Source organism: Nestor notabilis, unplaced genomic scaffold (assembly GCF_000696875.1).
Source record: "Nestor notabilis isolate BGI_N333 unplaced genomic scaffold, ASM69687v1 scaffold121, whole genome shotgun sequence".
NCBI classification, from domain to species: Eukaryota; Metazoa; Chordata; class Aves; order Psittaciformes; family Psittacidae; genus Nestor; species Nestor notabilis.
In genome coordinates, this window is record NW_009914897.1 from 19,382 (window position 1) to 36,284 (window position 16,903).

The 16,903-nt window shown below is 37.0% G+C and overlaps 1 protein-coding gene across 1 annotated transcript in view; it reads right to left on the reverse strand.

Annotated features, from left to right (window-relative positions):
* RIT2 (Ras-like without CAAX 2) overlaps positions 1–16,903 on the reverse strand; it is a gene marked incomplete at its 3' end in the record, with an annotated part of 87,190 nt that overhangs the window by 17,476 nt on the left and 52,811 nt on the right. Inside the window, exon 3 of the mRNA XM_010023853.1 lies at positions 8,998–9,071. Coding sequence (XP_010022155.1) covers positions 8,998–9,071 — 74 coding nt within the window. The remainder of the gene's footprint in view (positions 1–8,997; positions 9,072–16,903) is intronic.

Sequence of the window (16,903 nt, forward strand, 5' to 3'; positions counted from 1 at the left end):
AAGATTCAGGTTCCTCTTCTCGTTTCAGCGGTAATATTTCTACCCATCATATCTGGTATTGCTCACAGAACGTGCAGGATTAATTCTCATGAAAGGCAGGTGTTCCTTCACATCCTGTACACTGACAGATCACTTGCACTGCCCCATTCACTGACTGCAGAACATTTTGTATGTGCTTGCTATTCTGTTATTCACGTGATGTTTTTCATCATGGCTGGTTTATGAAGTAAGATTGAACCACATCAGCCTCATATGAAAAATAAGTAAAGATAAACAAATAAGGGAAAAAAAGACAAATGAGAACAACTTCCAGCAAAATAAGTCACGACTTCAAGAAACAGCATCACCCAGTGACCCTTCTTTCTCACTTGGGAACTACTAAATAACCCACACTGGCACTCCGACCCTCTCTCCTGAAGTAGCTTCTCTGCATTGGTGTTCCGAATGTTCAGATTCTAATTGCACTCCTGCCTTCAGGTGATAATGTATTTGCCAGTTTGCTGCAACTGTGCTTTTGTTAACTTTATTAATCTTGCTTTTCCAAAGGTGGTTTGTCATATGCAGTAATGAAAATATGCAGTCCATCACCTGGGAGATGATATCTACTTTTCATTCACCCCACAGTATGGATGAAATCACCGTATCAATTCTCAAAAATGCCAGTAAAAAATGCTTCTGTGCTCACTTCCTAATTCAGAGAACCATCTTTTTCTTTCATATTAATGCTAATGGTTTCTCTCTTAGGGATAAACACCTTCGTAATTTTCTCCTAAATGCAGGCACTGAAGCAATCTTCACTGTTAACTACCTCTAAAACCGACAACTGCATTTGGTTTATCATGCACCACATAATACTTTTCCCCCCTCCTCATTGGCATGCAAGAAAGAATAAAGCCAATTTTCATCTTTTATCACAAATGCATCATAAATAGTAAAGGGAAAGAATTAATAGCTAGGTAATTACATTTTAGTAAACAGCAGGGTAAAAAATAAAGACAACAACCCACTAGTGAAGAGGTAATGACTGCAGCTGCAAGCAAGGGCTCAACAGGGATTCAGACAAACTTTCATCAGCATACATGGGCATGGCAGACTTGCCATCTTCCCCAGTGAGGCTTGTGCATCCTTGCAGAAGTGAAGTAGGAGGCTGTGGAGTCAGACACCTCATTGCTCTGATAAATGACTGCAAATTATATTCTGGTTTGCATATTCTCTCACAATGGCTTCCATAACAAGCACGCTTACCTTAAAAATTCCATAACATAGGTATTTCTCTCCCCTCCCCTGTGCCCTACTTATCTCCAGAGATATAATTTGAGCTAAGAATCTGAAAAGGGAGGAGGGAGGGGGGAGAAGCAAACAAACTGCAGAGTGGTTATTTTATACTTTTGCAGTATTTAATCAATTGTGTGCTCATTTCTGCCACAGAAATTTAGCTCAGTGTTTATCTGAGGGATGTGTTCCTTGGGGACTGCATAAATCATCACCAATACAAATGCAAAATAGTGATGTTATAGCTGCATTGATTTTGTATTTCTTGGAATATTAAAATCAGTGTCACAAAAAGGCTGTTGCTGTGTTCCTGTGACTTTCATCATGAAGGAGATCCCACCGTTCATTTTTCTTTGCATTTGCACATAGGTTTCTGGCACAAGTGATGTGGCTGAGTAACATGATGTGCACAGTGACAGCCACTGGATTGGCATCTATATATATAGTCGTGCAAAGCTGGTCCCAGCGACCTTCTGGGGATGGGTAGGAACAAAGCCTTAACCGAAAGTGCAGGAACCTGTGTGACTTCCACTGTGAGCAGTTCACACAATGTCTTTAAGGTACCTTCACAAAAAATACAAATATCCCATCTAAGGATAACCACTGGGACCAATTCTTCTCTAACAATTCAAGCAGATGTCTAACTCTTAGGGAGTTGACCATCACTTCAAAGATTTAGCATACACTAAAGATTTCATCCAGATGCATTGTTGCAGTCTCTGGGCTTCCTAGAAAATCAGGATTAGTTTAACTGAAGCTAATTCACTTCTGGTGGGGCAAATGACACCTGTTTTCAAATCCATAGCCTCTGTGTCTGCCTATAAAACAGGGAAATAGTTCTCATTTCTTTAGAACAAATCTATGAGGACATAGAAAGCTCCAAAACTCAGGTGATGAGGTGTACAGGTTACATCAATAGACCATGAAAGATGCTGAGTAGCTTCTGAGATATGCCAAGACTGTCTAAAACAAGGACACAGCTCATCTACAATTCTGAAATTAGTGGAGTCTGACTTCTTCAGCTTGCTTCACAGTGTTAGTCAGTTATAACTATGAAAGCTATGCAATCTTTCTCCTATAGAAGTTAGAAAAGTACATATCTGAAATATATCCAGTTTAAAAATAGAAACCACAAAGTGTTCCATTTTTTCACTAATTATTTTCTTGAATTTCTAATTTGTTTTTTATTTCCTCTTTTAAAAATCTGGACAGATGCAATAATATCCCTCAGATTATACACAAACAGTGACAACTAATAGAGATAAAATTTACCAAGGTTTTCTTTTTCTGTTCTGTTTTGGGCTTTTTTGATGGAGGGAGATGCCACTTCTTAGGGGACAACTATGGAACGTCAGCTGTGAAAGGTGTCTTATGCTTTTAGGCTTTTCCATACCCTCTTGCTAGTGTGAAATGAAAATAACATTAGAAAGCATCTCCCAGACAAATATCTCATGCAGTTTTGTAATTCAAAGGTTTGGGTGATTCAGATAAGACCATGCAACTTTTTGCTACCTTGTTTTTGTCTGCAGCCACCACCGTTCAATGTACTGGTAGAGTATCCAGAAGCTACAGAATAGCAAGTTTTGAAAACGATGGTTCTTTGGGACAACCCACTTTTCCTGAGATGCATTAACACCCTGCTCTGCAAAAGATCCTTCCCTTGGTCATCTGTTATTGTCAGGTCAAATGGCAGCAGGAGAAGCTTTTACACATGCTTGTTTTCTTAGGATGCAAGCCAAGTATTCAGTCCTGAAAATACCTTTTTGATGTGAATTTTTGGAAAATGGATACAGGTGGAAAACAATTTTCTGTCCACTGGTCTCTGGCCTGTGTGCAGCTGCTTGGTAACAAGTAGCTTATGACAGACAAACCTCTGTAAAAAGGAATTCCTGGTGAGATTATCATCCAGGACAGTTGCATATATATAAAGAAATCAGGACACACTTAGAACATGTCTAATGTCTGCTGGAAGTAACTTCCAAGGGCTTAAGTGCTATTCAGTAGTGGAAAGAAAAACTACACAATACAGTTTGCAATGTTAGAAGAAAACACAAATTTACATAAGCAGAGTCTTCTGGAGGACCTGAATGCAGTTTTATCGTATAGCATATGTTTATATAGGTGTTTTCCATACAGTGTATACCAGAACACAAAAAACTAAAAAAAAAAAACAAAACCCAATGAAATACTGCCAGGAAAGATCTGGAAAGAATTAAAAAGGATTTTGCTACTTTATCAGAATTCATAATTAAGTATCTTCTTCTTTTAAATGTTCTCATTTTATTTCAAATTCATAAATCATTCAGCAGTATCACTGTATGTTTATTTATGGAAGTTACTTGTTAAGAAAGACGAAGAACAGCAAAAAAGAAAGCATATAAAGATTTAAAAAAAAAAAAGGATTTATTGAAAAAGAACAGACAACACTGGAAAGTTTTCCTCCATCTGCGGTGCGGAACCACTAACATTGACTTTACTAAGTGGAATGGTGAGGACGGGCAGGAAATCAGTGTCACTATCCTCAGTAAGCCCTGATGTTCATCCTAAATGCCTGCTCCTTGCAACATCTTATTGCACCTGTTTGTCAGAAAGATAAATGCAGACCCAGAAATACAAACTGATTCATCCTTTATTGCACCATGATTCACTCATTGACAGGGACAGGAAACGAAGGTGGAAATCTTAGTTGCTAGTTGCCTGTTCTTGCTAAACTAATATACTCTTTTTTTGATAGGATGTGCCTAGAACTTTCCCCATTGAAGCCAAAGAATATGTTGCCTGTAATAAGAAGGAAATTGGAGTCACATCTGCAATTTCATCTATGATTCACTGGAACATTATTATTCACTGGAACATTTTTTTCACTAAATTATCTGTGCCGAATAAATGTTTCTTCAAAATCCGTCCATTCCCAAATAAAATGACTTGGCCATGGGAAAGATTTTAGTTCTTCCTAGAAAGTGCAGAACAAGTTGTCTTGAGAACCCACCAAATTTTCAGTGCTATGGTTTGACTAAGTATGTCATCATCAGCCTGTGAAACAACAACATGTGAAGAAAATGAAATTAATGTTCTTCACCTAATATACTGTGTTAATGGTTGGTACTTAGTTCATTACCACTATGCTTTAGAAATAAAGAGGATTTCATTTACTGACTACAGCACCTAGCAGAAAGTGCACTGAAATTATTTTCCCCTTAGAAGAACATGCTGTAAAGGCCCATTAAAATATAATTACTGACAAATAGGCGTTTTAAATTTCCTTGAGATAAGCTGCAGTAGTGTAGTTTGAAATTCCAGTTCCATTGATTCAGGATTAGAGCAGCATGTTTAGATAATAAGCAGAAGGATCTCAGTTAACAGGCTGAGTGAGTCATTGGACTGTAGTGTTTAGTCTGAGAAAGTGTATTTATCTCAAGGGCTCTTGGGACTAATACAGTTCCTCTTCAAAGCCTGAAGCAGAGGGCAAAAATCATAGTCCTGGAGGTTGGCAGGATAAACATGTCCTGTGATTTGCTAGCAATCTGAGAGATGGATTTCGCTACAGATTGCACCATTGTCAGGTTGAAAAGTGTCTGCCTGGAAATGAATTCATGTGCACACAGCTCCAGACAAAGGAAAATCTCCCTGAAATGGCTTGCCATCACATTCTAAGTCCAATTCTTCAAGTCTCTGACTCACACCTGAGAAATATACTGGTGCACTAAGTTTATCATGAAAAGCTCACATTTTAACAAGCAAAAATGGGTGCAATAATCTTGAAATGTACTCTCACTGACAGGTACAGAAATCCTTTTTCCTCCATATTTCCCTCCTTGTCTGAAAACAATTTAGCCTTTTCTACATAAGGTCGTCTCAGATTTGTTTTTCCAGTGAAGGGAACTCTGATGCTCTTTTAAAGTTCAGTGTGAGGTCTAAGCAAGGAGGTTGGGTAATGTGTCATCAGGAGGAAAACTGTGGCAAGAATAAAACCTCCTGTGTCAGTCAACAGTTTGTAAATAACAGCAGGAGAGATAACTGCTGTGTATGCTCCATGAGGAGGAACTCAAAAAATGTCTCATGAGCGTGGTTGAAAAAATAAGTTCAAGCTGTCTTAATAGTAATTTGCATTTGCAGATTTCCATTAAGGTTTCATTATTTACTCCACATGAAAAATAGTAGCTAACCTAGAGGGTTAAAGGTTAACTAAATAAAATTCAGCATGAAGCTCTATCTGACATTTATTCTCTATTTGCTGTTTAGAATCATAGAATCACAGAGTGGTTTGGGTTGGAAAGGAACCTTAAGACCATCCAGTTCCAACCCCCTGCCACAGGCAGGGACACCTCACACTAGACCAGGTTGCTCCAAGCCCCATCTGACCTGGGCTTGAACACTGACAGGGATGGGGCAGCCACAGTTCCTCTCACCACCCTCATAGGGAAGAATTTCTTCTCTCCCCTGTTTATCTTTGAACCCATTGCCCCTCGTCCAATACATTTCTGGTTTAAGTTGAAGTGTAGATGCAAAAATAAAACTTTTAATTTAATAAGAGACCTTTTAGTTAAAGAATAGCTAAAGGCATATCATTAATAGCTTCTAGCAGCAAATACGAGGCTAAGGATACAGTGAATCTTTCAGATTCAGTTGTGCCAATCAAAGAGAAAACATCAATTTTTTATCAATTTCTTGCTGCACACCACATTTTCAAGCCTTATGGTAGGAACTGCTGTTTATGACCATTCTGCTACAAGCAGCTACACCAGCGATACCAGCTCTTAAAACTCTCTGAGGTAAACGTAACCTTATTCTGTCTGAAGTTGATAGTGGTGAGCAAAGACAGGCCACCCTGCTGGCAGGTGGTGAAAAGCAGGGGTAGTGAGTTCAGTGAAGTGTAACTCCTTGCACTAGCCCTACGTATGTTATGAATGTGCCTCCTGTTGTATCTTCAGTGGAAAAACGATGTTGGAAGAGAACTAGAGGAGAAATGATGATGTAGAAAATATGTATCCAGAGCTCCTGAAACATAAGTCTGCCTCCTGACAGGAGCAATCTGTTGTATTTATTAGTGTCTATGTATATGCATGGGAAGAGGAAGGTCAATAACTAGATGAGCAATATTAACAGTTTTTTCATGTTTCTGGTTTTCACTTTGTTTGAATGTTTTTTAACTTCAGAAAGATGAGAACCAGAAATATATTTCTGAAGAACAACTTAAGTTTTTGGTGCTCCAAACTATATCTGTGGGATAAAATAGCAAAGATTTTTATCCAGTTTCAGGTATGAAATTAGACGTGGGTTTTTAACACTGGGATTGACAGTAATGATCTATATTAATTTTTACTAAATCATGGTATTTAGCCAATGTTGAAGTGTTCAATCAGTGCATAGGTAGAGCAGGAAATGCAGAAGCATATTTGGTGAAACATACTCTCTAAAACAAGCAAATACATTAACTTCAGTCTGTTTCTCTATTGACGTCTTTTTTTTCCCTAGTAGGGACAAAATACAATTTTAGCTCCTTGATCTTCTGAAGTGATCAAAGTCATTATTCAGATTTGATGGTGAAGTATTTATGACCATGAGGCCACCCAGAGAGAAATGAGATTACCACTACATGCTTTAGAAGCTGTAACACCATCTCTGCTTGAACATGAAACCCAGCAGGATACCATCAGAGCACACCATCATCAGCATGACCAGGTGCTTGGGATTTTTATCCTGAGTCACCACAGGCACAGCAAGATTTCAGTCTGAACTTCACAGAGAGTAACTTTAAACCATCTGTGAGGAAGGAGGCTGTTTTAGCTGTTGCTTTCAGTGGGAGTTGGGTTAGGTTTTGATTTACTCTGGAGCTGTGGAGTGCAGCTAGAATCACAGAATCATGGGACTGGTTAGGTTGGAGAAGACCTTTAAGATCATTGAGTCCAACCATTAACCAGCACTGCCAAGTCCACCTCTAAACCATGGTTGATGTTTGTTCTATTTTTTTGTATAATCAGAAATTTAAAAAAATAATGTAAAATTTGTACAGTTTTGTGGGGAATTTTTCCTAAAAAGTGAACATTGTTGACAAAAGATGAGCTTTGTTTAATTTTGAAAACTTATTTTCAGCTATTTAGAAGTTTGGTACATATGGATACTTTTTTCTTTTCTTGAATAAAAAAGAAAATAACCTTTCAAAGAGATTGAAGATCACGCTTTTTTTTTTTTTTTTGAATTTTCATTTTGAAAGATGTTGACAGAAAATAAAACATAATTTAAAAATATTTGTTCTATTTAATAAAAAGGAGGCTTTGATTTTGGTGGGGATTTGGAAGAGAAATATATTTTCAATACCTGATTCTATCTTTCATTTCTCAACAACACAAACCTTCATTTTTCTAGTAACAAAGACAAATGGGAAAGAAAGAAAAAGTAAAATGTATTATTCTTTTTGGCTTTTCACATATTAAAAGAAATCTTGTATAACATTTTGCTCCTCTTTCCATTAGCAAAAATCTGGACACACAAACTCTGATTCACCAATTATCTTTAGCTCTTTATAAGAAAGTATTTTACTTTTTAACATAAATCTACAAAATAAGACTAAAGTAAATTCAAAGTCAATTAAATTCACAGCTTTGGAGACATGCCTTGAAATTCAGCTTAAATTTTCTGGGGAATCAAACACTTTGACAGGAGACGCAGCAGCAAGTCAGCGGTTAACTGCTGAGACTGTAAAATTTTGGGTCAAGCAAGAATAATTCAGGGCATCTTTTGATTCCTGAAACTGGGTTGAGTTCTCTTTGAAATTGGCCTATATTTCATTCCCATGTAAAACTCACACCACAATCTCACTGAACTACACTAAACTTATGCAACCCGATGCCATTTTAATTCCTGGCAGCACACTGCATTTCCCACCATTTGTGGTGCCCAGCTGAGGTGCATTTAGATGTTTGGGGAACCTAAGATCAAGGTTTCCAGGCTTATTCTTCCTAAATCTTTTTGTTTGTTTGTTTGTTTCAGGGATTTACTGTCCTTGCTGATTGACTCATTCCAGTACAAGGTGCACACATACTATGGAAACTCATGAAGCTATCAAATCCTTCAAACAGAACCTGACCTGTGCCCCGGGAAAAGGTCAACCAGCTGCAACATTTTGGTTAAACAATAAATACATCTTGAGATGGAAAGGGGATGAACTGAGTCAGGTTCTTGCATTTAACTCCTCCTTTTGCCTTACTGGATGAGAAACTTAATTCCCTGACAGATGCTCACACATGCATAAAAACATACTATGTGTACACTGTGTTATACTTTCAGCACTAAAATCTTTTTCATATGGGTAAGCATTTGATGCTTAAATACAATGTGGGAAGGAGAAGAATAGTAACAAAAAACTTGATCTACAAGTAGAACAGAAGATTCTTGTAATACATACAAAAGCAGGAAACCAACAACTGTATTTGTTCATTCCATGGTAGTGACAGATCTTTCTGCATACAGAGAAAAAGAAACAAACAGCTTTTTATCTTCTACTTGATTAAATTTTTCTGTCTTTTCTGGTGATATTTTAAAGTTACACCATACGACTGAAGAACTCCTTTAATCTTTTCCTTTGTTAATTCCTCAGTGTTATTCTGCCACTGCTCCCTTAATGTTTGAATAATAAAGATTGCTTCTAGCTTTGTGAGCCATATACCTGAGGTTAAACTCTGATTTTATCTCTGATTGAATGATTCACATTGGGAAACTACTCACCTGCCCGGCAGTGTCCAGAATGTCCAAATAGGCTGGTTCATCATCAATTCGGACTTGAGTTTTATAGGCATCCTCTGAAAAAAAAAGTGCAGTATGGCTTAAACATAGGAGTGGCTTAGAGAATGGAAAATTACATAGTTTTTCTCGTTTGGAGGAGGCTTTTCAAAAGCTTTCCAGTCTGACATAACTTTGCTTTCTTTCAAGTCAAAAACACACATTTTGAAATCACTGCTAAGTATTAGCAAAAGGGAGACATCTAGTCTTTCCTATTACACTACCTCAAAGAATAAAAGTAAATATGCTTCTTATTAAAAGGATAGCACAGACCATAGGTGTTGTTTAAGACAGAATAATTCAGAGGTGGTGTGCTGGTACTATGCAGCAGAATGGTTTTTACTTACCACAGTGACACTTCCTCACTAGAAAACCTAGAGCTTTCCCAGCAAATGGTTGCAAGCTGAAGACTGACTAAATTAGTGGGATAGTCTCCTTGTAGCTGAAGTGGGCTTCTGGCTCAGATATGTCAGAGCAATTCATTAGACCACTGTATATCTCCGGAGAGGATGCAAATGGATGCTTATAATTAATTCTGTAATCAGTGTCCTCACACTCATCATGGCTGGGGGTGGAGGAGGAAAAAGCCTGTGCTTGGTGGACTGTTCCTTTTAGCTCATGATTATGTCAACCTAAATTTGGAAGATAAAAACCCAAAAAGGTGAACTAGTATTTGCATAAGTTATTTTCCTCAGGTTTCAATTTCATTTCCCTCTCAATACTTGTACATTCTTCCTAAAATTTAACAAAGCTTATATACCAGGCCATGTTTATACTTGAAATAGTCTTTGAAATTACCTGTGTTGTTTAATTAAACTATAATGCATAGCGGCCTGTGTGGTTTTGGTGACTGATAATATGCTTTGGCTGTGCATTGAGACATGAAGACAAGACAAGTGCATTTAATGCATCTGAGAAGTGTCATTAATCATAGAATGGTTTGGGTTGGAAGTAATCTTAAAGCTCATCCAGTTCCACCCCCCCTGCCATGAGCAAGGACACTTTCTGCTAGACCAGGTTGCTCAAATTATTATGGCCATATGGCTGTCCCTGTCGAAAGACTTAATCCTGCAAGCCCTGGCTGATGGATATCCTCAGGACTAGGCTTTCAATAATTACTGAGATAATATTGGGATTATAATATGAGTTTATATTGCAGGTAGATGAAATTTTCAGGATATTCCTATTTGAGTGATAACATGTATATATATGGCATCATATGACACTTCATAAAAACATCTGAAGACCTGACTTCTCCCAACACAAAGGAAAACCTAAAGCATTTGGATGCGAAGGATCCTTGGATGGCCTTAACTCGGCCCACTCCTGTGTAGTCAGTGGCAAACTGTTTTTAATGACATAATCACGCACAGTAATTTCCATGACTCCTGTTTCTTTTAGGCCTCAGTTCACCAAATTACTTAGGCACATGCCTTGTTTTAAATAGCTAATCCCATTGATATTAGGATGACCCAGAGGCTTAATTAATTGTATGATACACCACTTTGCTGAGAAAGCCAGAACACTCCAACCAGCATATGTTTCTGACAATAGATCTCTTTCTAGGGATTGCTGAGTAAGAAACTCAGCTCCAAAGAGGGATTGTAAGGAGTAAATTAGGCTACTTACTGTTTAAATAATCTACTTATGGCACAACAATAATATGTGCAGTAGAATTTTTTAATTTTTATTTTTTATCTTTTTTCTTAACTAATAATGAAAAGTAAAATATGAAAATATGTAAACTAAACATGCTATTTCCATCATATGAATTCTAGCAATAATATGAAGTATTATTAATATATTTCCATGCAGGTGGATGCCCATTTGCACTACATCATGCATACATAATTAACATTTGACTTGTATAAATTTAGCTTGCACTCTTGTCTCTGCAGCTGCGTACTCTAAAGCCAATACATAGTGGTTCTGTTTTTTTGCTTCACTTAGGCCAGTGTGAGTTTCAAGGCAGTAACTTTAAAACGGTTAATACGGAGACACATTTGCATACTTGAATTCAATTTGGATAAAGCTGAAACCTAGATAAATCCTATCCTGTTTGCTAAAAAATGCATTAGATTTTCAGAGTTAGTTAAAACTAAAAGAACTACTGGCCTCTGAATATGTTATAGCTTTCAGTAAGCAAATGTGAAATATTTACATCTAATACCCTGCTGAGCTGCTCCAGGTGTACTCCAAAATCCTGCCACAGTAATCAGTAAAGTTTCAACTGTTAAAATCTATGTTTATAACCCTTGTACTTTTCAAAGATAACACTGAACATGCAAACCTATTCCATTTTATTTATTTTTTTTTTCACAAACTACTGACCTTAAAACACTTCACAAAGATGTGCCTGAATCACTGAGCCATTTTCATTCTTAATGTATGCTAAAATCTTCTGTGGGAGGTATTTAAACATACTCTGCGAGCATTGACAGAGCACATGAATCTAAATGGGTTTTTAGGCAATTGTATTTGCAGGATTTGCCTTTGCCCCAAGAAAGGTAGAGATGAAACAGGAAGGAGATTTGAATTGTCTTTGTGATATTCTCTCTCTGCATATTTGCAAAAAAAAAAAATGCATAGTGCAGATAATTTAGAAAAGCTTAAAAATATCCTTACTTGAGGTGTGATAAGAGATACTTGGGGTATTCTCAACATGTATTTGAATGGAAAATAGATGGGAGATTTAACGCCTGCTTTTCTTAGGGCACTTATTTTAGAGGAAGTCCTGAAGACCACAGTTATCAAGAGAATTGCTATCTTAAGCTGACACCCTCACGCCAGAGATGAGAGCGTAGCATCCACTTATGACCTATCAGCTTCTTAATGCCCAAACATAACCAGTCTTTTGAGAGGCACTATCTATCTTCCATTTGCCCTTTGTATCTACCTATTTCCTGGGCTACCAGGACAATGAATTTTTCCAGCACAGAAAGTACAAGGAATTTGCATAAATCAAAAACCATGTTTCCCATCTCATGACATTTAGACCAAGAAGACGAAGAGTGGAGAAGCTGTATCATATAGTTCTGGCCTACAGTTAATACTTTTAAACTGTGATTTCATCTCAGGAATTAACAGAAATAGAGCTTAGTGAGTGATTACATAGACAAACATCTTTATTTTACTTAGTGGGGCTACAAGGTAGAGGCACTAACCTAGAAAGAAACAGCCTCCTAGAGATCAAGAGTTGGATGTGTCTGTATGTTGGACTAAAGTCAACATTCATTTTTTTAAATTAGTAGCAGTGTCTTTGCATGCTTCCTAAAGGATTTCAGAAGGGACTACTGTGTGGCTGGTCTCTTTAGTCCAGGCAACATAATACACAATACTGTCACACTAAGGAAACAGAAACCCTGAGATCTGAGAGGAACATGCTGTTTACATGTGGACTGAGAAGAACAGAAATGAAGATGTTCCACTGAAATGGCATCTGAGCGTATTCAAGACAAAGCTGGAAATTCTTCATCAGGATCACTAGCAAACTCACTGTCTAATCTCTTTTCTTTAAAAATTATTCACATTATTACAAATGCTGTCTGGTATATTTACTATTCACCATGTTTCAGTACATCACATTTTATTTTACCTAATTCATTTGTAACAATAATGTCATTCTCCCTACAAAATTAATTGGGAGCTGCTAAGCCATGTGCTTTTGGACTTCACATCCTACAGTTCTAAGGAGTGGTATTTATTAACAGACAGTCACTGTTTTGGTAAAGCACTAAGGTAATGTACAAAAAAGAGACAAGACTAATAGTCAGACATCAGACAATACAGCAAATGATAACTATATTTCTTATTAATAAGATCAGTATTAGACTTCTTGTGTGAGGTGAACTGTAAAGTCCCAGGTTTTGGTGTAGGTAAAATGCAGCAGAAAGACAGGGTATTATAAGAAAAAAATTGTGGATGGAGTTTATTGATATTGCTGTGAGATAAAACCATGATTCAAACGGAGACTGCAACAACAAGCATTCTGTAGGGTAAGAAACTGAAAAATTTTAAAACGCCTCATCCTTATAATCCGTATAATATGTGAGTATATGAATATATGAACTGCATAGTTAAAAACATCTAGTAAACTTATTTTTTCAGGAGAATTATTATCTTTTTTCTTCCATATAGAATATAAATTTCGTTAAGAATTTTATTTCTGACAAACATTAAAAATGAAAATAGATAAAAATTTCAACTTAAAAATAATTTACCACTAGGCTTGAATTATTATTGAATGTTTACTGTTTTCAAGGCTGGAAAAAAAAATAGAGCTCCAGCTGTTTTATGAATGCCACCTATTCTTTTTATTCTCAATTCTTTCTCCTTTCATGTAAACCAGGAAAACATATTTTCTCAAAAGATATTTTTAACATTTTCTTCTTAATTGTTTGATTGTCCTTTGCAATACTATGAAAAAAAAGATTTCTTCCTTTAGCTTTTTGTTTTTCTTGTAAACAGAAAACATCTTTTTTCAGATTTCCTTTTTTATAGGACACCATTCTGGAGAGAGAATTGCAATAATTAATGCAAGGTTGTGTTGCTATCAGTTGTCTTAGCACTGGAGAAACTAGATTAATAAAAAATATACAGAAGCAATTTTTTAACTACAAACAGGTAACTTCTTCATGCCAAATAGATTTGGATGGTGTACAACTTAAAGAGGAGTTGGAATATGTTTTTCACCTGCATTACAGACATGTTCCAGTCCCTGAAATATAGGTCAGCTGCTTCTTCTATTTTGTTAATTCTGCTGATATTTCTTCTAAACAAGTAGTCTCTCTTCTTCTTTGATTTATACACTGTAAATAGCAGTTAAAAGTGGCCAGAATCACATATACAGATGAGCCAAAAGATATTTTATCTGGCTAAGTAGGTGCCAATGCAGCAGAAGGAAGTCCAAGCTCTGTCAGCCACACCTGGAGTTCTGCCTGTTGTTCTGCCTGTGTGCCAAAGACAGCAGGATACCCAGCTCTTGGTGTGCTTAGATTATCTACTACATATGCATTTTAATACAGAGATGCTTCTGAATGCAGGATGATCATGAGTCCTTGGCTGGCTGGATGCTGTCTATATTTACAACAAGGAATTTTTACTTAAAAAGAGAGTGGATGAACAGGCACTTAAACCACCGTACAACTACTACACATAACCTCCTTCTATGTGAGTTAAAAATATGCATGTCATAAGAATTGCCCATCAAAATACATTGGTCTTACAATTTCCCTTAGCATGTAACTATTTTCCTGGAGTATGAGTTTTATAATTTGGGTAAGCATTGCTATCAGCGTCTTGCAGACAAGGACACCAAGTTACAGAGGTTGCCTTCTTATGAGCTATGCGCACATGATAAGCAATGAATGGCTTAGAATAGTAGAACTGACAGATTTGGTTGCCTTGTATTCTGTAAGTACATAGATAGAATCCTTTAAGACAAGGCATGTGGGAAAATTAGTACTAGACTAGTATCTAGGATACTTAAATATCCCACTTCCAGTTCTGTCTAGTTTTACACAATTCTATGTTATACCAGCAATTAAGAATACTTCAGATTATTCTTTCCAGTGCTGCTGCTTTTTATTTCTTAGCATTGAACTGCTTCTGTCATCATGCTATCATTTGTTTAGCTTTGTCAGGTCTTTGTCACATCTTTCAGGTTTTACTCAATTTTATGTTAACAGCACAAGTTGCCTGCTCCTGCCTGTACAAGTGCTAGTAACAGGCAGCACCATTCCAGGCAGATGAATCTTGATGCTGGTTTTCTGAACAGAGAAAAAATGACTGCCCTCCAAACCCAGAAATAAAAAGTCTTCCTTCAGTAACCACACACTTTGAACATCTCTGCTGTTTCTGTGAAAGAGAAGCAGGTAAGTAATGCAGCATTTAATGCAGATAGAACCTCTCTGCTAGCCTTATTCTTATATAAAGACTACAGTGTAGGCCTTGAGAAAATTAAAATAATCTGAGAAAAAACAAAAGCATTAGTCATCTTAAGTGCTTATCATAAAAGGAATTCATACATTTATTCATTATACATTCAGTTGCATGATGAGAAACACAGCAGTTTTTATCTTACAGTTTTCATTTTAGCATTCAAATTATCATAAACATATTTTCAGATAAGATATTAAACTGAGGTCTTGGCCACATATGTCTTCAGAAAAGATTCTGTAATGTTGTTTTCAAATAGCCTTGCTAAATTTGAATGCATATTACTGTTGTGCATTCCAGCTTTCCTTATTAATTTCAATTCAAGATGCAATTCTTCATTTCTTTTATTTAGCCTTTGTTCAGCATTATGGCATGCTCCTAACTACTGTGTTCTCTTTTAGAGGTTACTGTGTCTACAGAGGCACATAAAGCCAAATCCTGTAGTATTCATAGGATAACTCATGATTTCAAGGAGTAAAGATGCAAACAGAAGTACAACAAGGTGCTTGTAAGTATGAAAACAAAAGAACAGAGCAACTCATAACTTTTAGTTGATTTTGTCCTCCTAAAACAAGCACTGCTAATATCCTCAGTGTAAAGCAGAAGCATAGCTAAATTATACTCATACAAACCTCTGTGTTTAATCCAGCTACCACCAATGAAAAGTGGTGCCTGAATACCTGGAGGGGGACAGGGCCTAAGTTACCTGTCAAGCATCCAGAATCGTTGCAGCAGAATAAAGATTTGAGTTTAGGCCCAGGAAGCCCATGCAGTCTGACCATTTGTAATTAATAGTTTTTAATTGAGCAATCTCCATTGTCATAATCTCATCTCATTCCTTTAACTTAGGTTCTGGCCACATCTGGTTACAATAATCAAACTAAAAGCTTCCTCAGCCTAATGGACACTCTGTTGGTTCTCACCTCATCACAGTGTTCCTCTTTCAATGCCATTATGTATCTGTCTTAAAACAGCTGCTCTCGAATTAAGTTTCTCCCCCTTGTTGAGCTGCCTAATGTTTCAGATCTGTGCTCTGCAGGGCAAGACTGGTAACACGCAGCTGTTGAAGGAGCCTGATTGATTTTCAGCTTTAGGTACTTACATGGCAGCTGTTGTGGTGACCTGAAATGCACTCAGTGCCTTCCAAATTGGAAAATGGGTTATCCATTGCACTGTCTTTTGTATTTCTTTCCTTTTCCCCCCCTCCATTTTACCTATAGATACTTACAAGCACCTCTTCTTCAATGTCAGCTTGCTGTTTCATTGTTGCACTAACCTTTCATTCTCTGTTGAAAGCAGGGGAAGCAAAGGCAACTTCATCTCATTTAGTCTGTGGTAAGTGCAAGAAAAGAAGCATCATCTGTGGTCTAAATGGTTTTGTGCGAACAGAAATCTGACTGAATTGAACTTTGAGCAAGTTAAATCTGGTTTGTCTTCTCCCTTTGGGCCCTTGTTATCATGATGTTTACTAACAGAACAGTAGGAAAAGGAGTCAATGGCCTGGGTGGCTTTCAAGAAGAACCAAAATTAAGAGCGATTTTGTTGCACAATGTACAACAGAAAATTCAAAGCAAGATACCATTTTCAGGAGAAGAAAGTAAAAAAAGTAAGTGGCCAGAAAGGCAAACTCCCTGATATGTTCTCTGGTTATGCAGCATCTTGCACAGAGTCAGATCTCTGCCATACTGGCTAAAAGTTTTTATATGCCGCAAGTAAATTGTAACAGCATATGTGCACTTCACACCTTCAATCTATATTCATGGTAAGCAAATGCTCCACAGAAATCAACCCAAGCCACCCACCATTTATAACAATACTGACTAAAAAACACCCACCTTCTCCACCACTACTTGCCCTTCACAGAGTGAACACTTCCACGCTGTTAGTTTGGATACATTGTAGTTCTTTTTACTTC